The sequence below is a fragment of the Sceloporus undulatus genome, chromosome 6, assembly GCF_019175285.1.
Source record: "Sceloporus undulatus isolate JIND9_A2432 ecotype Alabama chromosome 6, SceUnd_v1.1, whole genome shotgun sequence".
Lineage (NCBI taxonomy): Eukaryota > Metazoa > Chordata > Lepidosauria > Squamata > Phrynosomatidae > Sceloporus > Sceloporus undulatus.
The window spans coordinates 85711548-85736915 of record NC_056527.1 but is presented as its reverse complement, the minus strand read 5'-3'; the positions used below and the strand labels follow the sequence as shown (position 1 = coordinate 85736915).

At 40.2% G+C, this 25368-nt stretch overlaps 1 protein-coding gene across 1 annotated transcript in view; it reads left to right on the top strand.

Moving 5' to 3' along the window:
- UBTF (upstream binding transcription factor) overlaps positions 1–24920 on the top strand; it is a 55096-nt gene extending 30176 nt beyond the window's left edge. The window contains exons 12-19 of the mRNA XM_042472364.1: positions 574–729; positions 8365–8520; positions 9518–9628; positions 10214–10302; positions 13331–13520; positions 14099–14146; positions 17750–17896; positions 18505–24920. Of these exons, the coding sequence (XP_042328298.1) occupies positions 574–729; positions 8365–8520; positions 9518–9628; positions 10214–10302; positions 13331–13520; positions 14099–14146; positions 17750–17896; positions 18505–18621 (1014 nt within the window). The 3' untranslated portion in view covers positions 18622–24920. The remainder of the gene's footprint in view (positions 1–573; positions 730–8364; positions 8521–9517; positions 9629–10213; positions 10303–13330; positions 13521–14098; positions 14147–17749; positions 17897–18504) is intronic.
- Positions 24921–25368: the final 448 nt, after the last annotated feature.

The window sequence follows — 25368 nt, the reverse complement described above, 5'->3', positions numbered from 1 at the left end:
ACCCGTGGGACGGATCTTACTTCTAAACCAGCCTCAAGACTTCATTCAGAGTGGCAACTAGGTTTGCGTTGGAAATTTTAGTTAAAATGATTTAACCTTCTATAAACAAGTAACTGACTAATCACGTAAAATAAAATTGCGTATGCCCCGAATTCCAATATAGGTGCCTTTTTGGGATTTTGAAGGAAGTGTTACATAACTGACAGTTTGATAATAAGTTACCACTCTCGTTGTTATACATAATAACTCATCTTTTGCATTTTTGGTGTTTTTTTCCCATTCCCTTTTCATTACAACAATACACCTGAACCAAAATAAATTAAAAGGGAATCATTCTTTTAATTTGCAGCAGCACCAATTCAGATTTGACTTTCCTGGAAAAAATGGCTTCCTCCATGGACTTATCAACTAAAGTGTTAGTTGATTAATCTACTGGATGAAGTAAGAATAAACCTCCCTATTTTTTCCACTTATCATCATCACCATTATTTTCCATATCACTTAAAAGCAAAAAGATAGAAAGATACAAACGCAGAGTTCCACAACCACGAGTCCCTTTGTGCTCTTTAACAGGGAGGTTCTGAGAAACCCAAACGGCCCGTTTCTGCTATGTTTATCTTCTCGGAGGAGAAACGCAAGCAGCTGCAGGAGGAGCGACCCGAACTGTCGGAGAGTGAACTGACCCGGCTGCTGGCACGGATGTGGAATGATCTTTCAGAGAAAAAAAAGGTTGTTTAATCAATAATACATATTCTCCTTACCATATTTTTGTGTGGGAGGTGTGGGGGAAGATGTACTCCTGGATATCTCAAAGTCAGCTGGATTTTTTTTTTCTGTTGACTTAGATCAAACCAGGATCTTGACCCTCTCCCTCACCATTTTTTCTAAAAGAAAATAAATTAAATGAAAATAAAATCTTCCTAAAAACCTACAGAAGGTTCTGGAACATTCCAGAACCATTAGTTCTTTCTAGAAGGCACCAAGCAGATCCGTCACAGCCTGGGCGCTCCTGCAATTCCATCTTGCATTAACTCTGCTTGTTTTCCCCACAACCTGAGAAGGGGTGAGGGGTAGCCATACTATGGCAATGCCCTCACCTGATGTGAAAGTGGGTGACATCAGAGCCTGCATTGTGCATTCTTTTGTAGTAGCCACCTCCCAGTGCATCTGTGAATATTGCATGGAGCCAAAGGGGAGAAGTCTTGAGGCTTGGTTTTAGAAGCCTGAGAATGGAGGTATGGTGCTGCTTTTGGGGAGTTAGCTGGAAACCATTTGGGTGATTTATGGTTAGGGGAAGGAGTTCCATTTGAATGGAGGCAATAAGGTTTGGGCATGCGTCACAGGCTGTCTTTGGGTGAAAACAGAAAGCTGTTTATCAATCAAATTGCTATGGTGGACATACATACATGAGATGCCAATGATCTTAGCATCTACTCAACAATCCAAGAAAACAGGAGGGGGGGATATTCTCTTTCTTTAGATAGTAGGTACTATAGCCCAGGAGAGAATGTTTATCTGCTGAGGGACTGAACTCCTAATTAGGAAAAGTCTTCAGGGACTGTGTTCTAGAAGTAGGCAAGACTAATAGCATGAGGCTAAGCCAAGGCAAAAAGAATGGGGCCAAATTTAATTCTTGACAATTTGGCAGTGTTCCCTTCTACCATGGAAATCACAACTCAATGTGTACCCCCTCTACAAGTGAATCCTAGTGTCACAGTGTTTGGAGCTACAGTACAAAGAACAGCTCAGTTTCATACCACAGCTTACCAGACTATACTTGTCCCCTCATCTCCAATTGCTGAATGGATCAGAAGAAACTAACAGGCCCGATGTTGGACTCCTAAGGGGTGGAGATTTCACATACTTGTGCTATATTATGTGCTGTATAACTGTTCTTTAATCTTTTGTTAGCTCTTTCCCACTACTTGCTTTGATCAGAAATGATTTCTATTAAAAAGTGTAGCTAGCTGGCTTGCCACATACTGTTGGAAGCTATCATGCAGCTTTCTGTTTCTTTCTGAGATATTTTAGGAGAGAGAACAAATGGTGGCGGGGGGGATAGACTGGCTGTCTGGGTAACAAGGAGCTATACTGAGGAAACTTCCTTTGCTTGTTGAGAAAGTTGAATCATGACTGGTCCAGATCATATCCTTTTTAGTCTGTTGTTAACTGCCCTTGAGTTGATCTCGACCCATGGCGACCCTGTGGATGAGACATCTCCAAGACTCCCTTTTTATGCAGTACCTGTACTCTAAAGCTATATTTGAAGTTGCAGAGTGTGCCTTGTTCTTAAATTGCTAATTTGCCAGGCCATTCTTTGACATATGAATAATTTCTAGTTCCTGGCCATGAGGAGAGTTTGCCTTTATGAGAGATGTATAAAAGTGTATGAGGTAATGTGTTTGTGTGTTTTAATTATTGATCTGGACCTGTATATGATCCATTTTTGACCTGGGCTGCAGCTGTTTTATAGCACATGAGAGACCTTCCCATAATGGGGAGTCTCGAAGCTACAAACAGAACATAACTTAAACCTGGAAGCATCTTTTCATGGAAAGGGAAAGCTTCATATCCACAAGATGGTTTAAATTTAGCACTTGTGTGTCTAGGTAACTGTGTTGAAAGTAAAAATTGTTGGGTCTTGTGTTTGTTTTCACTATATTCCTAGGTTACGGTTTTAAAGAGAGAGAGAGAGAATTGCAGAAAGATGCTCATTGGCTGAATTCAGGCGAGATTATTTGTTTACGTAAGATAAATTTTAAAATCATTGAAGTACAGGTTAAATGAATATACTAGATAACAAAATGCAACATCTATATTTATTCTATAAACAAATAAATTAGTAGAAAATAGATATCAAATCCCCCCATTTGAGTGTTGTAGTAAATTTGGGGCTTTTCAACAAATCACTGAGGACAGCCAAAGATTTTGATTTATATAGTGATTGCCATTTTACTTCAGTGACATCCCCATGTCAATGAATAGCAACTTGAAAATTATTCATAATGGATTTATAGGAAAACTGCTTTATGGATGAAAACACATTAAAACATCACTAACATGAACTTGAACCTATAAATTAATGCTTGATAAAATTTGGGGAACATTAATGGATTTTTAAAGGAATTACTGTAGGAAAGTTTGTATATTGTGTATTGAATTAATTGAGGTGAATATAAATTGATTGAGACTGAATAGATTGAATAGATTGATTACAACATCAAATATACAAGTAGCAGTGGTAATTTAGCATTTTAGTATTTTTAAGAAGGATAGCTTAATTAGGAATATAAAAATTGTGTTTATATATAGGTAGAATATTATTGATAAGTAATTGACCACGTTAAATTGACTAGAATTCATTTAATCATAAATACTTATCTGACTAATTGAAAAATAGTGAAGGAAAAAAGATGTGCAAAATGGCAATGAGATTAAGAAACCAAGCAGCTAGAACACAACAGCAGTCACAAAGACCTTCTTTAGAAAAAGTTCTACACAAGGATACCAAAAATGAAGGTGTGGATATCTCCCCACGAGGCATTTTATAGAAAAGAAATTATTAAAGAAGGAAAATGGTATAAATATAAAGATATATTGGAAATGAAAAATGGTAAGTGGGAAATGAAACCAAGAAAGAAATTGAATAAAGAAGGTTGGAATATCAATTGGTTCACACAGAGACAAATTTTTGAAAGATACACAATGGATTTAAGAATGTTTGGGTTTGAACTGAATAAAGGAAAATCTGATTGGGGAAAATTTTAACAGAGAAAGATAAACTGATTGGGAAGTTATATGGTGTTCTCTTAAGAAATGAGATGGAAGATGAAATAGTTAAGGAACAAATGATTAAATGGGCAAAAAATAATGGGCACCCCATCCTAATGTCCCAATGGGGAAAAGTGTGGAAAAATGGTATTAAGTTCACAGTCTCTCAGAACCTAAGAGAATTTTTTAATAAAATGTTTTTTCAGTGGTGCCTCTGACCAGCTACAATTACAAAAATTTATAAAACAAAAAAGAATCTTTGTTGGAAGTGTAAAAAAGAAAATAGGCAAGAAAGTATTGGAAGATGATGAATGATCAAATTAGTGAGATATTTTTTGGGGAGGGGGATACAATTAAAACCGGGATTTTACTTATTAGAAATATTTGATGGGGAAATAGAGAACAAAAATGAAAAAATCTTATTCTATATGCTTACCTTGGCACAAATTTGTTTTGCACAAGAATGGAACAGTGAAGATACCCCAACAATGGAAGAATGGCTTTTGAAAATGTATGATGAGATGGAGGTGGACAAATTAACACAAGCCATAAGAAATAGACCCAAAGAACAGTTTATTGAAGAATGAGGGAAAGTAATTGAATATCTTGAATGGAAATGGGGTAAGATAGCAGTAGTGAATTTGAAATTAATATAAGGGGAAATATTGGATGGTGAAGAGTGAAGTGAGGGTGGGAATAAGAAGGCAAAAGGTTTAGAGGCAAAGGTGGTTAAGAATGGGAAAGGGATGTAGGTTGGAGAAGATAACAGGGTGAGTATGGAAAGATATAAGTAGTTGTTGGTAAATAAAGAAATAAGAATCGAGATAATAAAAATGTGAATGACGGCTATTGTGTTGGAAGAAAGGAAATGAATACACTAACTAAATAAGGACATATTCACCTTATTTTTCATCTGTAACATTTATTTTTATGTATGTGTTTATGAATGGATTTGTATGTATGTATGTATGTATGTATTTGTGTTGATTATTTTAACAAATAAGGTTTTTGTTTAAAAAAAGAAAAAGAAAACATTCCACACGTTAATATGTCTCTTTTGAAAGAGATAAGAAAAATAAAAGCAGAAATCAAACGAAATGAAGGACTTTAAGAAAGAAGACAGGAAATAAGGACAGATTTAAGGGAAATTAAATGAAACAATTGAAAAAATAAAAGTGGATGTATCAGCAACTAAGCAAAGAGTCTCAACTTTAGAACAAAAGAGTGAAAAAATGGAAGAAGAAATGGATGGGTTTAAAAAAGAAAAGAGGAGGGAGTCGAAAAAGCAATCTGGAGCAAAAATTTAGAGAGAAATGTATCAAAATAAGAGGTCTCCCAGAAGAACAAGATGAAGATCTGATGGCAAAATTGACTCCTCTAATAGCAAAATTCTTGGGAAAGGATTCTTAAAAATTGAATATAAAATTGACAGGCTGTTTTGTGTTAACTCTCAAGTTGCCTCGATATATAATAATCCATTTTGTGAGGCAGACAAGAGACCTACTACTGAAGTACAGTGGTACCTCGGGTTACGAAATTAATTCGTTCCACCGCCGCTTTCGTAACCCGAAAAGCCTTCGCAAGCCGAAAACCCATAGGCGCTAATGGGGAAAAGCCGCGATTTCGTGTGAAATAGCGCCGAAAAGCACCAAAATTTTCTTCGTAACCCGAAATAACCTTCGTAACCCGGAACAGTTATTTCCTATGGGATTTTTTCGTATCCCGGAAATTTCGTAACGTGGGTATTTCGTATCCCGGGGTACCACTGTATCATAATGCAACTCCATTGGAATTTGAAGGATATCCACTGAAGATTTTCAAAGATATCCCAGGCAGAATACTAAGAAAGAGGAAAGATTATTTGTTTCTAACTACACAAGTGAGGAAAAATGGAATAAATTACAGATGGGAAGTGCCAGAAGAGTTATCCTTCTGGTACAATGAAAAAAGATAGTAATAACTTCAGTTGATGAAGCTAGAAAATTTTGGGATCATTATGGAAGGAAATCAAGGTTTATGAACAAAGAGATACAGGATGGAAGAAAAGAATCTGACGAAGGAAGTGATGAGGAAATTCATAAAGCAAGAAAAAAGAAAATTTGATTAAAGGAGTAAAGATAAGAAGTATGGACTATAAAACAAGAGCATTTGTGGATGACTTCGTCATATTACTGGGAAATCCATTAGAAAGTATAGCTCATTTATTGAGAAAGCTCAAAAAATATGATGAGGCTTCAGGATTTAAGATAAACAGATCCAAAATAATAATGTTAAGCATGAATTTATTTGACAAAGATAGACATGATTCGATCCTAAAAACTAACTTTCAGATGGGAAAAAACGAATGAGATATTTAGGGATTACCTTGACAACCCAAAATACTGATTTGTTTTTTTAAAAAATGATGAAGTAATTTGGAAAGAAATTAAAAATGGAACTAATACATCGGGACAAATATTAAAGGTAGGGCAGATCTGAAAATGTACCTATTAAACATGATAGAAGTTGACAATTTGGATAGAAAATATGCAAGATTACTATTTCATATGATGCTAAGTGGAAAAGTAACAAAATACCAAACATAAAAATGTGGTGTAGTGCACCTGCGTCATACGCAGGCGTGCCTTATGCAGCTTACAGCATATGTGGAAGCCATGCCAGAAAAAACCCTCGCGCACCCTGGAAGAAGTTATGGGGCGCAAGCCTCTGGCGCACACCCCAGGCATGAGCCCCATTACTTGTAATGGGGCTTGAGCATACACATTTTTTCCCTTACGCGGAAGGGTCCGAAATGGATCCCCCACGTAAGGGAAGGGCCCACTGTCTATGATAACTATACGAATATATGGAAATAGAAAAGATGACGTGATTTTAGATTGTAAGCCTGAGGGCAGGGAACCATCCAATTAAATAGATTGTATGTACAGCGCTGTGTAAATTTACAGCGCTTTATAAATAAAGGTTAATACTGTAATAATAATAAAAGTATAATAAAGAAAAATCCCTAGAAGCGTTTTAAAAAGATTGGGGAACTATTGATTATCTTTTTTAAAATAGAAAAAGGTGAATTTATGACTATTGCTTTAGAAAGATGAAATTGAATGAGTATGTGTAAATATAACAGATTTAATATGTGCTAATTACAATTTACACATCACTTATAATATTTGATAAATTAGGATGATTTAAGAAATTACGTAAAATTATTAAAATTTATTAATACATTCTAAAACAACATGACAACAAACAGTAATTACATAACAGAAGTTATGTACAATATATAAGAATATGGTTTCAATTAAATAAGAATTCAGTTAAAGTCCCCTTAAAATGTTTCAGAAATGATTTTACATAGAACATGCAGGATCGTCCTGTGACAGGGCCTCCATATTTGGAGCCCTGCTTCTGCCTGTCAACTAATGGCATACGCTGCATAAGAACATAAGAGCCATGTTAAATCAGACCACAGAGCTACCTAATTTTCACATGTTGGTCAACAAGATGCTATTGGAAAGCCCACAAGCAGGATGTTGGTGCAATAGCACTCTTATGTATTTGCACAGAGAGGATTTTGAACAATACTTTTCCAGACAGCTTTACTGGGTAAGTTCTTAAAGGAAGAGATGCTCCATTTGCTGAGTAGGGCCCAGGCACTCCAGAGCCTTTTTTTTTATTATTAATGTCCAGAAGTGAATATGCTGCCACATACATGACCCCTATTTCTGTCTCCATAAGAAAATAGACTCTAGCGTTTAATGCTATCTGAAGGTTCAGTTGGGCATTATGTTTATTTATTAGCTGCCTGGCTGGTCAGCTTGCTCAGCTTGTAAGGTCTGGAGAAACATAGGGTGCAGATTGCCATTTCCGGCTAGAATTTTTCTAATTTGATATGAAATACCAATTTTTTTTAACAAAATGATTTGGTTACATAAATTTGGAATTGCTGAATCCTTTTTTTTTCCCCTTTTTTTTTTTTTAAATAATTCAGGCTGTATTTCAAGAACCTACTGCTCTTTCATCCTGCAGCATTTTCCTTCAAAATCTGTGACATTTCATCAGGGTAAACTAGGTACATCTTCAAACTATGCCCATTGTGTTCTATTTAGCTCCACAGGAGTTGAGGTGGGTTGGGAAGAGTATATTGGTTGTCATCTTGGGAAGCAGGCCTTTTTTTGCATCTAATAAAACAGTAGTCATTGACCTTCTTACTTTCAGGAAACTGTTCAGTCCATCATGTCTGCTGTGGAACTCTTATCTCATAGGACTCAGGAATATTGTAGTGTAAACAGTCATGTTACTTGGAGAAACTGCCAAAATCTGTTAGATCCCACTGTGTTACCCTGTGAAAAGTAAGTGCGCATTGTTGAAGATACCCAACACTTGCCTGTAACTGTGTTGCAAGGAGAGTGGCTAGTTCTCTGTAAATTATTGTCTGCCACTACTAATTTTCTGATTGAGAAATTCTAATAAAATTATTTTGGAACCCCAGATTTCTCTAGTTCTAGGGTCAAGTGCATTGGTTTCTCTTCACTCCTTACTAGTGTGTCCTGTTACCTTAAAGATTTTGACCATCTCTTCTGTCTTCTTGCCTAGGCCAAGTACAAAGCTCGTGAGGCTGCCCTGAAAGCTCAGACAGAGAAGAAGCATGGTTCTGACAAGGAGGATCGAGGCAAGCTTCCTGAGTCACCCAAGACTGCTGAGGAGATTTGGCAGCAAAGTGTTATTGGCGATTATCTTGCTCGCTTTAAGGTAAAATGGAACAGTGGAGAGGTTCTCAGAGAAGAATACTGATTTCCAATCGCTCAGGATGGTCAGAAGTATTGGCTTCTGGAAGGCAAAGTCCATCTTATACTTTGAAAATTTAAGGAGGAGATAGGCATCTCCCCATCATTAGAGCATAGGGGAGAGGGGCGATGTAAACAGTTGCCCAGAACTGAAACTGGTACTATGATTTAGTTTGTTGCACAAAGGCATGCTTAAATAGCTGCATGGCCTCTTGAGTGGAGGCAGCATAAATGTCATTGCCAGGTTAGTGCTCTAAGGCTATTCCACACAGCTGCAAAGTTCATACTCGGGACTGTGTTAAACAGGAATGAGATACCCATTTGGCTGAGGGACTGATTTAGTTTCAGGAATGCACCCAGATCCCATTCACACATATACATAAATACATTCACAAACATATGCCCATACATACATTTTTCCCCATGCAGTCAGACATTTAAACGGCCTTCTTGGTCACCATCAAAGTAGGGATTTGTTTTTGTTTTTGTTTTGAAGAGTGAAGGTAGTGCTGAGGTTGTCAGGGTTTCCTACCCGTTTTGAGATGGGAAACAGGGGTATTGAGGGCTGTACAAGGTTCTAGGGTGCTTGTAGGGATGCGGGGGAAAGACTGTTGCATGTTTTCAAATGTTGGAGTGTGCATTTTGCATGATTTTAGGGGAAGGGAATTGTCTAAAAATTGCAGTGATTTTTTTTTAATTATAGCGGTTGGGGGCAGGGGTTGGGATGGGCTTCAGGGGCCAGAGGAATGGGATCCAGGAGCTACTTGCAGCCCATGGGCCACATTATGCCAACTTCTGGGCTAGAGGAAACCCATCTTTAGCATAGATGGTAATTCAAAGAATATTACTGTCCTGTTTTAAATGATAGTGTACATGAAAACAAGGTATAGTCACAGTGAAACCAGTATGGGTTGGAATGAGTTCCACACTTCATGAAATCAGTACCTGTCACTTTGATTTAGAATGACCGTGGAAAAGCACTAAAAGCCATGGAAGCCACATGGAATAACATGGAGAAAAAAGAGAAGTTGATGTGGATCAAGAAAGCTGCTGAAGATCAGAAACGATATGAGGTTGGTGTTTCTGTTTTTTGTTTTTTGTTTTTATATGGAAAATTTATTGGTTCTAAGATGATTCTACATTTCCCTAGGAAGGCAGACAAATACACTTAAAATACCTGCAGAGAATACAGTTTTATAAGAATCTTAGCTTTAATTTAGAGCAGCAGATTTCTAACTGTAGGAAGATATCATTGAAAATACCTGGGTTAATGAAGGGTGGCTGGGTAAGATTATGTATCTACACTGATTGCAGTATGTGAATTTACTCTTGGCACAGAAATTTGATTGCCTGCATACTAAATTTTGATTTATATTTTAAGCTCTGTGCACCCAGTCCTCTCTTATGACTTAGGATAGGAGCTTTCTGTATGTGCTCCAGTTTTCTGTATTCTGACAATTTCAGTATTTAATTATAAATCAGATTTCTAATTTTCACTGTTGTAGTGGAAAACTAACAAATGTATCTAACAACAGGTACTGTATCTAAGCAAGATAGGTAAGGGAATTGCCTTTATAACTTTCTGCTTGTTTCCCACTGAGTTGAGCAAGGTTTCTCAATTTTTCATTTTCTTTCTTCCTCATCTTCTTTTTTGGCAGCGAGAACTGAGTGAGATGAGGGCGCCACCAGCCTCAACAAACTCCTCCAAGAAGATGAAATTCCAGGGTGAGCCGAAGAAACCCCCCATGTGAGTATTGCTAAACACTTTTTTTAATCCTTAGGAGCCTAAAACTACAATAAATTAATACACAGCAGCAGCAGCATAAAAACTTCTAAAAAGGAATTGATTCTCCCCAAACTTAGTGGATTCACCTTTATCCAGATAGAATAAGGAGAACAACATAAATGGGCCTCCCAAATTTTGAGTCCATCACTGGAAAAAAAAATCCTGTTTTTCATGGATTACAATTTAGCAGCCAGAACAGACTCTTCATAGGATCGTCTCCTCCATTAACTGTTTCCACAGATCAAACAACCCAAGATAGAGTTGTTGGACCAAGTTTACAAATGGATCCAATCAATGGTTCCCACCCCATCTCTTTCCTGTTCCGGCCCTCCTTATTAACGATTAACAATGACCTTGTCAATACTGTGACTTGTTGACGTTTGAGAAGTTTACAAGCTCATCATGTCCTCTTGCTTCTGGGCCATCTGGCCTCCACAACAAGCATCATGCCCACCACCCACTTTAACATGCATCCTCTACAGTCATGGTTCCTCGCCATGTTTGATTTATTTACAGACCCTCTGTCAAAACTACTCACAATGCCACAGTTCATCCACCTCGTGGCTCGAGCCTTCCAATGTCTGTGCCAGAATCCCCTTCCACATGCCTCCACCATCAAGACTCATTATCACGTGGATGGAGGGATCATTCTAAGGGACTGACAGTTGATGCAAAGGGTGGCCCCAGAGGAGGCCACCCTTTACATCAATGCCCTCAAATTGTTGGCAATACAGAAAGCACTCAAGGCATTCAGGATATTCCTTGGTCACTTGGTACAGATCCTCACAGACAACACCATGGCAATGTTTTACATCAACAAGCTAGGCAACACTACGTCTTGTCTCCTCATCAGATTGTGCATTTAGATCTGGAACTGGTGCATATGCAGGGGAGTTTCTCTTCAGGCCATCCACCTCCGAGGTGAGGACAATGTAATAGCAGACCAGCTCATTCATTCCTAGGACTCCTGCCATTAATAGATGTTCAACTAGTCTTTTGACGATGGAGCATGCCAGAGGTAGACCTTTTCACCATGCACCTCAGTGCCTGCTGCCTCTGGTTCTACTAGAAGACAGTAGGGAAGGGCTCCCTTGTAGATGCCTTCCTCTTCCACTGGGGGCAATGAACGCTATACGCATTTTCACTGTTCCCTCTGATCACTAGAGTGGTTGCAAAGATACAGCAGGATCGCGCTAGTATTGTTCTCATGACACATGGTACCGAGGCATCCATGGTTCACCCATTTTCTCCGCCTGGCTCAATAATCCACAATTATTTCCCCCTCTGCCCTGACCTGCTGACCATTCACAGTATTCAGGTAAGGCACCTGGAACTCCAGACACTCCAGCTGGCAGCCTGGAGAATTCCTTCCTAAGAAACTTATCGGATCCAATTCCAACAGATTATTCTTGCAGCCCATAAACATTCCATACGAAAATACTCCGGCTATAAGTGAAATAGGCTTCAGAACTTCCTCACAGCTGTTTTCCCCAACTTGGGTTCAAACCTATCTGATCCTTAACATCCTTTTGTCCTTACACAGTGTGGACTTATCTCTGCCCTCACCCAAATGTTATCTTGCTGCCATCTCCTGAGAACTGCAGCATGGGATCCCTCTTCCTTAAGTTACCTTCACTTGCACCCACCAGTCTGTGGCTAGACACTGTCCTAGAGCCTCAAATTAGTACTCTCTCAACTTTCACAGACACCTTTGGAATCCTTGGCCACATGTAGTCTTTGATTTCTCTCATGGAAGACTGCCTTCATCATGTGTAAACTTACAGCGCTTTATAAATAAAGGTTAATAATAATAATAATAATAATAATAATAATAATAATAATAATAATGTCTTTATCTGAAATTCCATCTAGACAAGGTGGTATTAGGACTGGTTATCTTCTTTCTTCCCAAAGTAGTCTTTGCTTTTTACCTAAACCAAGACATCATGCTCCCTGGCTTCATACAGAACTCCACCTCTGATTTTGAGAGAACTGTACATTCTCTTGACATCTGAAGAGCCCTTGCATTCTATATGGATAGAACCTCAAATTCGAGGAAGACCACTAGGCTTTTTGTCAGCTATTTCACATCAAAGTTGGGCCTACCTGTTTCTTCCCAATGGGTGTCAAAATGGGTGGTTTCCACCATTCGCTTGCCATAATTATCCTCCAACTATGAGAGCCCATTCTACTGGGGTGGTAGCTGCTTCTTCAGCCTTTCTGGCTGGTGTATCGCTGGACAAGGTGTGCAGCTGTGTGGTCCAGTATTTGACATTTGCCTCATTATAGGCTGGACACTCAGTCTAGAGTTGATGCATGCTTTGAGAGAGCAGTTCTATTGTCCACCCTGAAGTGGCATTATCTTAGTAGTAACCTTTTTTACTCCTATTCTAGTTGGCTGTTAATACAATTCCTTGTTTCTTTCCATAGATACCTTGTGTTATGGCATGACACCACCACCTCCATGGTTAAGTAGCTTGCTAGTCACCCATTTGTGTGATTCACAGACACCACAAAGAAGAAGGATAGGTTGCTTACCTGTAACTTTGATTCTTCAAGTGGTCATCTGTGAATTCACACATATCCACCCCTCTTCCGCTCCTGGTGTGTCCTGCCTTTTGCTCCTTGGGATGCTGCTACGCGGTGTCCTTTGGAACTGAAGTAAATGAGTGGGAATGGAGGACATATAGATGTAGATATGTGGTGGAGCTACCACCAAAAATTAAGACCTAGCTATACCAGTAGGTTCTGAATATGCTCTGCGCAAGTGCAGTAAAACCTATTTGTGTGAATCACAGATGACCACTCAAAGAAACACAGGTACAGGTAAGTATCTTGTCCTTGTGTAGGATGAAATGTTGGAAAGACTGGAATCTTTTAAAAAGCATTATGGGTGCCCATGTCACATAGTCCCTGATATCTTTCTTTTCTTTCCTGTTCCACTCTTCACTTATAATTTCCCTTCCCCTGCCTTGTGTGTCCTCACCAGGAATGGATATCAGAAGTTTTCTCAGGAGCTGCTTTCAAATGGTGAACTGAACCACCTTCCTCTGAAGGAACGGATGGTGGAGATTGGGAGCCGCTGGCAGCGCATCTCTCAAAGCCAAAAGGAACAGTACAAGAAGTTGGCTGAAGAGCAGCAGAAGCAATACAAAGTGCACCTGGATATGTGGCTTAAGGTGAGCTATTCATTGAGGCAAAGAAGGGGGATATGTAGCAGCTCTTTGTGAAGTCCTTTGTCTGTTGTGGTAAAGTCATGGTTGAGGAATCTTTGCACTGCATCTCCCAAATCTTGCACTGTTTCATTCTTGTGGTTAATGGAAGCTGGAGTTTTCTCACTTTCTGGAAGGGTCACGTTTCCCTCACCAGGTTTAAAGTAGGGTCTTCCAAGTAGAATTAGATTGACATTTAACTCTTGTTGTACAGTCAAGGCCTTCTTTTCAACTTTCTCTGGATCACTCTCAACCAGATCAAATTTCCATTATACTCCTAGTGTCTGCATAGCTTTTCAGAATTCTCAGGCCTCAGTCTGCAAAATGAAAACAACAGTCCCTAGGGTAAAGTTTAGAGAAGGACAGTAATGCAAGGTAAGGAATGCAGGATTAAGTGCCAAATGGGAATGACTAGTAATAATTAGACAGTGGTCCTAAAAAGAGACTAGGTAACAGTTTACCAGTCAGTCTTTACCCACTCTTCATGCTTTGAATTGCACTGTAAAGCTTTTAATCTCATTTTCCTTTTCATGTTTTCTTTAAAGAGTTTGTCACCACAAGAGAGAGCTGCATACAAAGAACATACCTCCAGTGTGAGTATCTTGCATATACTGAGAGGGGTGTGTACATACAGTATATGGGGATAATAGCAGTATTTCGTTGAGCCTTCACTAAGAAAATCTGTGTAACTTGGATGAGATGTATTTAGGAAAGGACAACTTGGTGAAGTCGAAGCTTCATGGCCGGCATCCATAGTTTTGTTGTGTTTTTTGTGGGGGTGGCTATGGTGGCCATGTTTCTAGAAGAGATTTCTTCCTGATTGTTTCGCCAGCATCTGAAGATGTTGGCGAAACGTCAGGAAAAACTCTTCTAGAACATGGCCACATAGCCCGAAAAACCCACAAAAAAACAAAGGAAAATTGGTTTTGCATACTTGAAGTCTCATTCCATGTCCTCCCTTTGTTCATGGAAGCTTGAATCTTTGGTTCATGGAGGCTTGAAATGACTTGAGGGTTGCAGAGATGCTAGAGACTTACAGCCTGTGCAGACTTGGCCAGTTAAGGGCCAAACTAGAGCAGAGTTGGGGCGTGGCGCAACGACAACAATGCATACCTGACTCTACCCCCATGTGGCATGATGCATGCCACATGACACACGGTGTCCCACGGCGCTCCTCATGCTGCGTTTACATGATGCAGTGCCAAAGGCACTGTAAAGCCCTATGGCTACGTACCCTTCTAGGGCAACAAAAGAGACACTTTTGCAGCTCCTTTTTGTGCCGCAGAAATGCCAGATGGGCCACACCGGAAGTTCTGCTCTAAAAGGGGTGGTCTACACAACCCCTTAATTGCAATATCAGCTCTTTAGCAGGAATAAGTGGAACTGAACAACACTTCAGATTGCACTGTTCGGTTTTTGCCATTTTGATCAAACCCATTTACACTTAAGTCTTCAGCTTCTCCTGAAAAGATAAATCATCCCATAGGACCATAAATAAGGGCTGAAAAAAGAAGGTTTTTTAGTTGTTTCAGATATGAAAAGGGTTTCACAGTCCTTGCAGCTCCAAATACATACCAACCATAATTTAAATTCCTTCACCATGTTTGGTATGGTGGTCTAATTGATTCTTACTGTCTTAAGTAGTCCTGCTGTTTCTGTTTAATACAGGCAGAAGGTCTAGAGCAAATGTCTTGGGAGTGACAGTATAAAATTTCCATTTGGAGCAACAGCAGGGTCTTGAAACTGTGCTCCACAGTTGTAATTTCTTCAATCTTAAAAGTAGTGAGGAACTCCCTTCCCTCGTAAAGCAAATAGCGCGATATGTTCGAGGCCCCATTGAAATAATGGGGCCATGCACGGTGCAGGCACCGCAGCCATTGTTACTTCTGTCACGGGCTTTCCCATTCCCCCCCCCCCCCCCCATGTAGGGAAAAAATGTGTATGCTTGAGCCCCATTAGAAGTATTAGAAGCCGCTTAAGGCCACCCGCATATAACGCGGCACACTGTACGTCCATGTTGGCTTTTCCATCTCTTTTGCTACTGCCATCCTTCATTACATATCAACAGAAACGCAAGAACATGGGAAAGATGCGTGCCCAAATCCTAAGATGAAACTTCAATGCAGTCAAATCAGTAAGTTCCCTTAGTATTGCTTTCAGTACGTAGCTCCTGCAACGGTTGTCCATTGGAAAATTGGAAATGATAAACTTGGTTCTGTTTCATCAAAAAGTGATGGATGCAGCCATTTTAAACATGTAACTTGGGAGCAGGTTGCTGTGGTCGTTTGGATGTTGGACGGTTTCTGTCATAATCCCTCAGGCAGTGATTCCACAGGAAGGACAGCGAGGGGCTTCAGTCCAAATAATGGTCACAAGAATATCAGTCTTTGACCATAGTGGGGATAAGGTTGCATGAAATTCTGTTCAAAGGAGTCTCATAAAACTACCCACAAAGCTCACTGATGGCTTCATGTGGTGATGTCCCCTGCTCTTCACCTGCCTGTACAAGCCACTACCTAGCCACATCTTTCACAGAGGCAGTGGCAGCTGGAAAACTTGCAAGGATGGCCCAGAGCATTACTTCTGTAGCTCAGAGCATTGCCATTTTGGAACACTCGACGACTGGAGAAAGATTATTTTTATTTTTATTATGGTATTCGTACCCCACTTTCAGCCCTAAAGGCTCAGAGCAGCTTACAATTATTAGTTTATTGGATGGTTCCATGCCCGGCTTTACAATATAAAACAACAAACTCAACACAAAAGGAGAAGAGAATGGTGGTGGGGAAGGGGATTAGGTCCAGCAGGTCTTAGAATCATAAAATCATAGAGTTGGAAGAGACCGGGTCATCCAGTCCAACCCCCTTCTCTCTCTCTGAGGCCTGGACCATGGCAGATGGACTGGAGGGATGGCGCTGGGCCTGTCTTTTCACTCCCTCTCAGGATGGATGGAGTCAGATGCCATGGAGGGAGGGCTCTTCTTCTTAAGGATAGGCCTGATGGTGTTGGGCCTGCCTTTTCACTCTCTCCCAGGCTGGATGGAGACAGATGCTATGGAGGGAGGGCTCTTTAGATTTAGAGCACATGGTAGCAGGGTAAAAGCAGCAACAAAAAAGGAGCTTTCAGATTTGGGACCTTGCTTAAGATTTGCTCGGACTTGGCTGGAAGGTTATAGCTGCATTGCTGCTCCTGCTTTCTTTCATCAGACAGCCTGAGAGAAGAGGTAGTACAAGAAACAATGATAGTGTGTGTATGCGTGTAGGCAATACTTGAAACTGCATGGGGAACATATGTCTCTGAGGAAGGAGGGGGAGGAGTATCTGGGATCAATTCTTGGAGAGTCGGGTCCTTCACCTTGGAGTGGCTCCTGTAATTAAAAGTTTTCCCTCCCTCCCCCAAGTCTACAGTCCAGAGCATGTGGCCTCCTTAAACTGCCTACACACACACCAACTGCATCCTTCTCTGCCCCAGTTAAGGATTGAAAGTCCTTTCTCACCAGGGAGAAGCTTGTCCCTTTGCACATGGTCACTTTGGGAGCAGCAACTGAGCAGTAATTGAGAGGCCGCTTGCCCACACTGTCCTTTACTAGAAGGGCAGCATGAGTGAGAGCCTTCTTGGTTGCTGGTCTCGGGCTGACCAGGTTCAAAGGGAGCAGTGACTGAGAAGCCTCTTGCCTTGGCTGGCCTTTGCTGCAAGAGGCTTCTCAGTTGCTGCTCCCAAGGTAATTAGGTACAAAGGTAGCAGTGACCTAAATTGGTTGTTGTGCCTTGCAGTAGAAAAGTAAACCTAATATCCAGAAATACACATGGGGAATGGGAGTGCTAGGATTGTCAGCCAAGAGGAAAGGGGATGGTAGCCAGCAAAGGTTTGAGGACCACTGCCTCAGGGTATAGCCACTATTGGATAGGGATACTGGGTGTTGTAGGCCAAAAATATCTGGAAGTCCACAATTGTCCAACTTGGTCTAATTGGACTTGGCAATGAGCTCCCTTTTTTTAATGGACTGGTCAAAATTGGTAGTTGTATACTAAGATTTATTTATTATTTCTAGAAATAGGGAGTGAAGGTGAATCACTTAGCCCTGAAGTGGTTTTATAAGTGAAAAGCTAAATTCTAGCTGTTCAGCTACAGTGATATTAGTGATACTTTTATTCATTTTTCCATGTCTCCATTCAAATTCTCTTTGTGGCATTCAGGAATCAGAGGATGAGGATGATGACGACGACGACGACGATGATGATGAAGAGGAGGAGGAGGAGGATGACGACAATGGTGACTCTTCTGAGGAGGGAGGGGATTCCTCTGATTCAAGCAGCGAAGAGGAAAGTGAAGATGGAGATGAGGTGAGGTTGTGGGATATGATCTCCATGTACATTACTGATTGCATCACAGTTTAAGCTCTTCCACACTATTACCTAGTAATTTTCCACCCCACCCAAATTGGGCCAGTAGTCTCTGCTCTGCTGTATAGTCTTTCTAGCAAAACAACCGTAGGTTCTTCTAAGTTCTTTTAATGACAAAGTTGCCATTGTCTGCTCCAACAGTTCAGAAATCCACAGTTCTCCTTAGGTAGAATGTACCTCCTCCAAAATAAAGTGGCTTACATATTTTTTTCCAAGAACTTGCCCAACTATAGGTAAAAGAAACTTCTACCTCTTGTCTTCATTTGAGAAACCATCTAATTTACCCTTGTTGTACAAATCGAGTTGTAAAGACTTCATTTTTTAGTGACAGGGACCAGTTTCTCAATCTACAGGAAGATGTTATCCTTAAGGACTTGGCTAAAAAAAGTTAAATTGTCATCAAATGCTGAAATTTTCAGGTAATTGCATTCAGTCCCACTACCAAATTTTGTACACGCTTACCTTCAACAATATGCACATGGTTCTTACTGTCATCCATCCTGTGTACGGTACTAGAATTAGTTTATATCTTGCCTCTTCTTTCCTAGAATGAAGAAGAGGATGACGAAGAAGATGACGATGATGATGATGACGACAATGAATCAGAGGGAAGCAGCAGTTCCTCATCTTCCTCGGGAGACTCTTCAGATTCGGACTCCAATTGAACCGTCCCCTTCCTCTGGCCGCCTTTCTTGCTGTACTCTTATTCGGTTTTGTTTTTCCGGATAACAGTAACATCCACAGCTGGAGACCTAGGATGGGGAGGAAATGGGAGAGGAAAAAAATCACTGTGTTTTAATTATTTTCCTTTCCTCACAGGCCTCACATTGTATTTAACAGTGTGCTGTTGTTTGTGAGGGGTGGGGTGAGGGTAGAAAATACCTGACAACCAGCAGAGAGATCTTTTTTTCTTTTTTGAGGTGGTTGCGATGGTCTGGAGGGAGAGATTTATTTTATACCCTCTTTTCTCCTCCATCATAAATCTCTCTGGGGATTCCCCACCCTTTGTGAGAGATGGGCAGGGGTCGCAACAAAATCCAGACCCCTTTTATTACCCTCTTTACATCACCATCTCTCTCCCACCCCTAATTCTAGCCACCAGCTCAGAACTTTGTACAAATCCTTTTTTAAAAACAAACAACAACATGGCAGTGTTTCCTTTCCCCCTTCCCTTCACCCCCCAGCAAACAGCCTGGGAGAGATGGGTTCCCAGGGAGCATGAGCCATGGACGGTTCTGGACTTTGCCAGTGAGACCCACCTCTCCTCGAAGTGGACAATCTTGTATAGTCTTGAAATTTCACACCTTGGCAAAAAAAAAAAAGAGAAAGAGAACAAAATGGCCACAGCTGCACTTAGCTATTTCCTGTGATGAACTGGATATCCAGCGTTTCCTGCTGAGGGAAATGGGGTGGGGTTGGGGGGTGGGAATGTTTCCATGTCAGTATGTGGCAAAGAGGAGGAATGGAAGAACAGGATTTTATTTTTATTTTTTACAAAGGGAAATGTCTGGCAAGCTGTTGGAGAAGAAGATTTCAAGAGTTCCAAGGTGACTGACTTTATTTTGCAGGAGGTGGATTTTTTCTGTCATTTTTCTGACCAGCATTTGGGCAAAAGACAGTAGTAGCCAGACCCCTTTGGGTTATTGTTGTTGTTAATATATCTATTTTTTTTTTTATAATGAAGTGACCAATAATTGTACCAAAATGGGGCATTTTGTTGACTGTCTTTGGAAGGGGCGGTTGGTTGTGGGGGATCATCTGTGTCATTAGCATTTTTTAAAAAAAAAAACATTTTATAAACCAAGTAAGACAACCATCTTTTTTACAACATCTATCCTATCCCATCTTTGACACCAAGTACTTCATATGTCTCTTACCTTCATCCGGAGTCTAGCAATTTAGGGTTGTGGTGAGGGAGTTGGGATGTATATAACAGGCACACAGATTTTTTCCCCGCCAGCATGCCTTGGTTTTTGTTCAGATTGTCTTTGTTCCTTTAATTTCATGCAGAGGTGTGGTGTTAACAAGAGTCAAATTCCAGCCTGGGGTGTTTTTCTTAGCCTCTTATGTTGTTGTTTTTAAGAGCAAAAGCAAGTTCAGTGTTAAATTATATATTTACCCAGAAATTTTAAGGACAAAACCAAGCATAACTGCCATCAAAACGGAAATTCCCACATTTCTCTCCCCCCCCCTCCCTTTTTTTTTATGTCTAGTAGTACAAAACACCAAGTGGAGTCTGTTGATATCCCCAGGAACAGCAAATGAAATGAAGCAGAGAAGGGAACTTATGGTATGGTAATGTTGCACATGGCTGGTCCAGAGTAAATGAATGTGATCAATTGTTGAAAGGCAGATCAACACATAGGTAAATTTCACTGATTGAATGAGTCTGGACTAGCAAGAGAATTTAGGCTTTGGTATGCCCAGGCATTAACAAGAGAGAGAAGGACAAGTTGAAATCTCTCTCGTTTTCAGTTTGGGCCAGAAAAACAAGCTTGAGGGAATGGTTTCATGTTCACGATCATGGTTTGGCAAGTATTCCTCCATCTTGTATCCTATTGGGGTTGGCAAAACTACCGCTTCGGTCACAATCCAGTGGGCATGATGGCACAGAACTAAGTTGAGAAATGCTGGTTTAGAGTTACACAAATAAACCACTTCTAGGTGCTTCTCCCCCCCCCCCAACTGATCCAAAAGAAACCACATATACACTAGGGAGCTTTGGGGCATTTCACTATGTTTTGAGAGCCCAGGAGGAACCTTTTTGGGGGAAAGTGATCAGAAGGCACTTCCAGTTTAGAAAAGAGTTCATCCTGTACTAAAATAGATTAGCCTTCCTCCCCAAATAAAGAAACTTGCCCACATCTCTTTGAGTTTTGAGGCAGGCTTGTGAGGCATTTTTAAAGAAAACCCACAAGGCATTCTAGGTCTGGATATGATAATAAATTACTGTTAAGTGAAAATAGAAGTAAATTTTGTGTCGCATTGCCAGAGAAACAGGGTGGTGTACATGATTATACAGCTTAGGATTCGTGAACATAATACTAAACTATATCAGAATAAAGCCAGGTCAAATAAAATTGATGTAAACTGAAACTTAACTGTTACATCCTATTATCTTCTAATTGCACAGGTAAATTGTTTAAAGTTTTCTCTTTGTATTTGCAACAATTTTTATTAATTTCTTCCTATTCCCCCCCCCTTTTCATATTTTACTTTAATTTTTCCATACAAAATGATTAGTTAATTCTGTGTGCATAAGAAAGAGTGTCTCCTTAACCTAGCCTTTATTTCTGCATTCTTTGGAAGATTAGCAGTTCCATTTTCAGTTTTACAGCCATGGTCAGCAAACATTATCTTGCAACCCAGATTTGCACCTACAAAGGGCTGCAAAGCAACCTGCCGTACCCTTTTATTCCTTTTCTTTCCTGTTATCCCTTACCCCCTCCTTGAGATGGAGACAGATATGAACTGGACACGGGGTGTGCAATTCACCTTTTTCCTTTGGATTAACCTGGGAATCCCATGTGAGAATTGTGGCATAGTTGTCAGGAAAACAGGGTTTACTCTTCTTCCTTTATTGAAATCTCTTGCAGACTCAGGGAAAATGTTTTTTGTTTGTTTGTTTGTTTGTTTTTAATTCCAGTGCCCAACCCACCCTGGAAACCCTGCCCCTCTTGGTTTGTCAGCCTTGAATATTAGGCATAGGGTCTGGCAATGGTTGGAAAATGGCAAGAATAGAATAGTTTTACAGGTACAGTGAGCTTGCCAAATTGGTGGGTTACCAATCTGCAGATTAGTGCATCTATGGCTCGCCATGCCCCATATTATTCCATGTGGTGGCATGTCACTGCTCACTGAATAATATGGGGCATGACCATCCATATTTTTCCCATCCATGGTGGCAGGGAAGAACCAAACTCCCGCAGATGGGAAGGGTCCACTGTATTAAAAGGCCTTGTAAATGAGCCTTAAAGCTTTGAGGGTGAGGGGGCTTTGTATGGAGGGGATTTTAAAGCAGGAAAATGGGGGCTGGAGGAGACATTACCCTGAAAGAAGTGTACCAGTGAGGGAACCCATCCTTAATGTGTATGATTAGGAAAGGCCCCTCTGGCATTTTTATAAGTATTATTGGTAGCTGGGCCTTTAAAGTGTTACGTGATTTCCACAGAAAAACATTAGTTTGGGGGCAAAAAACAGCAAACTGAGCATGTTTTTAAAAAATAAAAGATGTGTTGGTGCTTCTTAAGGTTGCAATCATAGGCCTGAAAGTGAACTCTGAAAGCAGAGGAGTGGGAGAGCAGGCTGAGCAGCATTTCCTCACATGCCTATTTTACCATGCATTCATGATGGGCATTATGATTAATTTTATTTTCTTTGGGGTTTGTCCATTTTGTGCAAGGTATACTCAGCTCTGTCTGGTCATCTCCAGAGGGAGGCATGTAAACATCCCTTTTCTGAATTGAGGCTGTGAAGGAGGAACAAGTTGCAGAGACTGAGAAAGATGGCCAGCAAAGCAACATGCAGCTCTCTGGCTTTTCAAGAATGTTGTTCCATAATTCCCTCTGCAAACTTAAGACAACAATGGTTATTTGGATTTTTAAGAAAGGATACATTGATGTGATATCCTTGGGGGGGAAAGCTGCATACAAGAAAAGCATGTGCAGGCATCAACATACTTCAGTGAGTACTTGTATTCTTTTCCCATTTTAATCTTGGTAATGATTTAAGTTGAAAATTTTCTAGGGGGTAATGAAGATCCATGCAGTAAAAACTATAAATCCTTCTTTATCAATACTAAATCATTGTCAAAGTACCATCTTGCTTTAAGGGATAAGTAGACTTAAAAACAGTGTTCTTCTCCATCAACTCAGTTCTTCACCACCACTCATCTTTGAATCTTATGGCTGCATGCTGGGCCAGAAACCACCACTTCATCTTGAGCATCTTTGCCATTCACTTTTCCTATAGTGGGATGGTATATCTCAGGGTGTAGCTAAATTGGGAAGGGGTCAAAATGAGGGTATTGACCCGAATAAGAATTCTGCGTGTCCCCCTCCCCCCATAAAATTTTAAAATACTTACTTAGGTACAATTCTGCATGGCCCAGCATTCCAGTTTAAAGGGTTTGCAAATCAACCATTATTCTGTGACCAATATATGTTTGGTGTTATTCTCTGGGAAAAAAAGCTTTAGACGTATGTTGCTATAACTTGGTTTACTGCATAGTGCTCAGAGGGAGCACCCTGATCCCCCCATTCATCAACCTGTGAAGAAATCTGTGATGGGTAACTCCAATATTTCCACATTGCCTTTTGCACAACATGGGGCCATACAAAAGCAAGCAAGACATCATTCTGTGGATGTCCAAGGGTCTGTGGAGTCTTGCCATACTATTGCCACATATTTCTTCCAATCAAGAAAAACTTGGCATCAACAAAAATGTGGTAAGTATCTTAAAAGTTAAGGGATTGTTTTTCAGCAAATACATAGCAAGTACAGGCTGGTTGCCTGTTGATCACTGTCAACTAGAGTAGACCCATTCCTCCAATTGTTGAGTCAACACATAGACAAATCCCATTGATTAATGGGTCTATTCAAGTCAAGACTAATGGATAGCATTTAGGCTCTAGTGTGTAAGTGGGACTTGAGCAAGCAGGCACACATCTTGAAATTTTGTCCTCTAGCCTTTTTTTTTTAACTATTCCTAATAATGCTGTTTCTGTTAATGAAAAAACATGTTGCTGCTTCTAAGATCTATAGTGCTATGATTGCCACAACTTTGCCAGATGCAGGGTGGCATCCTAATGTGTAGCATATATGGAGCAGCCCTTTCTACTGCCTCAAAGAATATCCAGTTTCCTGAAAAATACTTATCAAGTGTAGAATGAGGAACACTCCTACTTTCATCTAGAACAGCGGTTCCCAAACGTTTGTCCTCCAGATATTTTGGACTTCAGCCCTGAGAATTCCTGGGGCTGCTGGGAGGTGAAGCCCAAAACACCTCGAGGACCAAAGTTTGAGGACCACTGAACTAGAAAATGCAATTGCATGCAGAAAAGGGTTGTGTTACTTACTTGGACAAAGTGAGGAGGACTGCATAAAGAAATCCAGTAAATCATATAACCGTTATTATTTTGTTCTACTCGTAACGCTGCGTAACAGGCTGAGTATAAACTCATTCCCCCAAGTGCTGCTTAGCCATAGGGAAATTGCCTCCTGTTGCTCTACTGGATACTATCTGTTTGAAACAAGGTGAACACCTGAGCCATAGCTGCACCTATTTGGACTCTCCCTCCCCTTTAACTTTGCTTTTCATTGCCATGTGTCAATTCTGACATGAGGTGCCTAACTGCAATTAGCCCAACCCCTCGGTCTTGCAACCTCTCTGATGTTCCTAAAATCATTTCTGATCACTCCATCTTCCATCTTCTCTCTCACTCCTCTAGACCTGGTTTGATTTTTGCTGAATGTACCAGCACTATTGTATTTTACTAGATGTGTTTTTAAGTAAAAAGAAAAGAAAAGAAAAAATTTGTTCTTTAAAGTAAAATTCTTACAGTACTGATGTCTTTTTTAAAAGAAAAAAGGTGTTATGGGGACGGGGGAAGAACAGTTTGTACTGTAAGAAAGTGGAGATGAGTGCATTTTTGCACTGTTGACAAAATGTGATATTCCAATATTTCAGACAGAAGTTCTTGTGAAAAAGTCATTTTTTCTAATATTTAAAAGTGTTTTTTGTAGATTTAACTTTTTTTTAATGCCCCCAAAAATGTACTGGGTTTTCAGTTTCTATTGCTACATGAGGCTTGGGAGAGCTAAAGATCTCAGTTTCCTTAAGAAGTTTTTGCTATTTGCATCAGCTCAGCTAGAACTTTGGACTCAAGTCTGAACAGACTTTAAACTGGATCTTCCCTTCACACACATCCTTTTTTCTTTTGTATAATAAAGTGCAAAAACAGCTTCTGTTCTCATGTCGTTACTTAAAGCAATTAAAGAAAAGCTGCGGAAAATTAAGGACGGTTGGATTGTTTTCTTCCATTGCTCTGACTTTCTCCTGTGTAACCATTTTCCTTCTCAATATAGTTATTAAAGATTGCCATTTCTGTCATGTATTGGTTGGACTCTCTGTGGTCCACTGAGGCTGCGCTTTAGCAAAGATGCTTTGCTCTGTACCACTGCATGATCTGAAATATTAAGTCTTGTTTGATCCAACAAGGTTGGTAATCTGCCCATCCAGACTGGGACTTTGCCTCAATAAGGAAACACCCAATCTTCAGCTGACACATAAAATTTAGTTCATCAGTCCTAGATTCTGTGGGCCAGGCTACTTTCCTTCGTCTCAACTGTTTTGACAATCTATGCAAGTTGTTATGGAGTTGCATTCAATACTGACATCTCAGATCTTGACT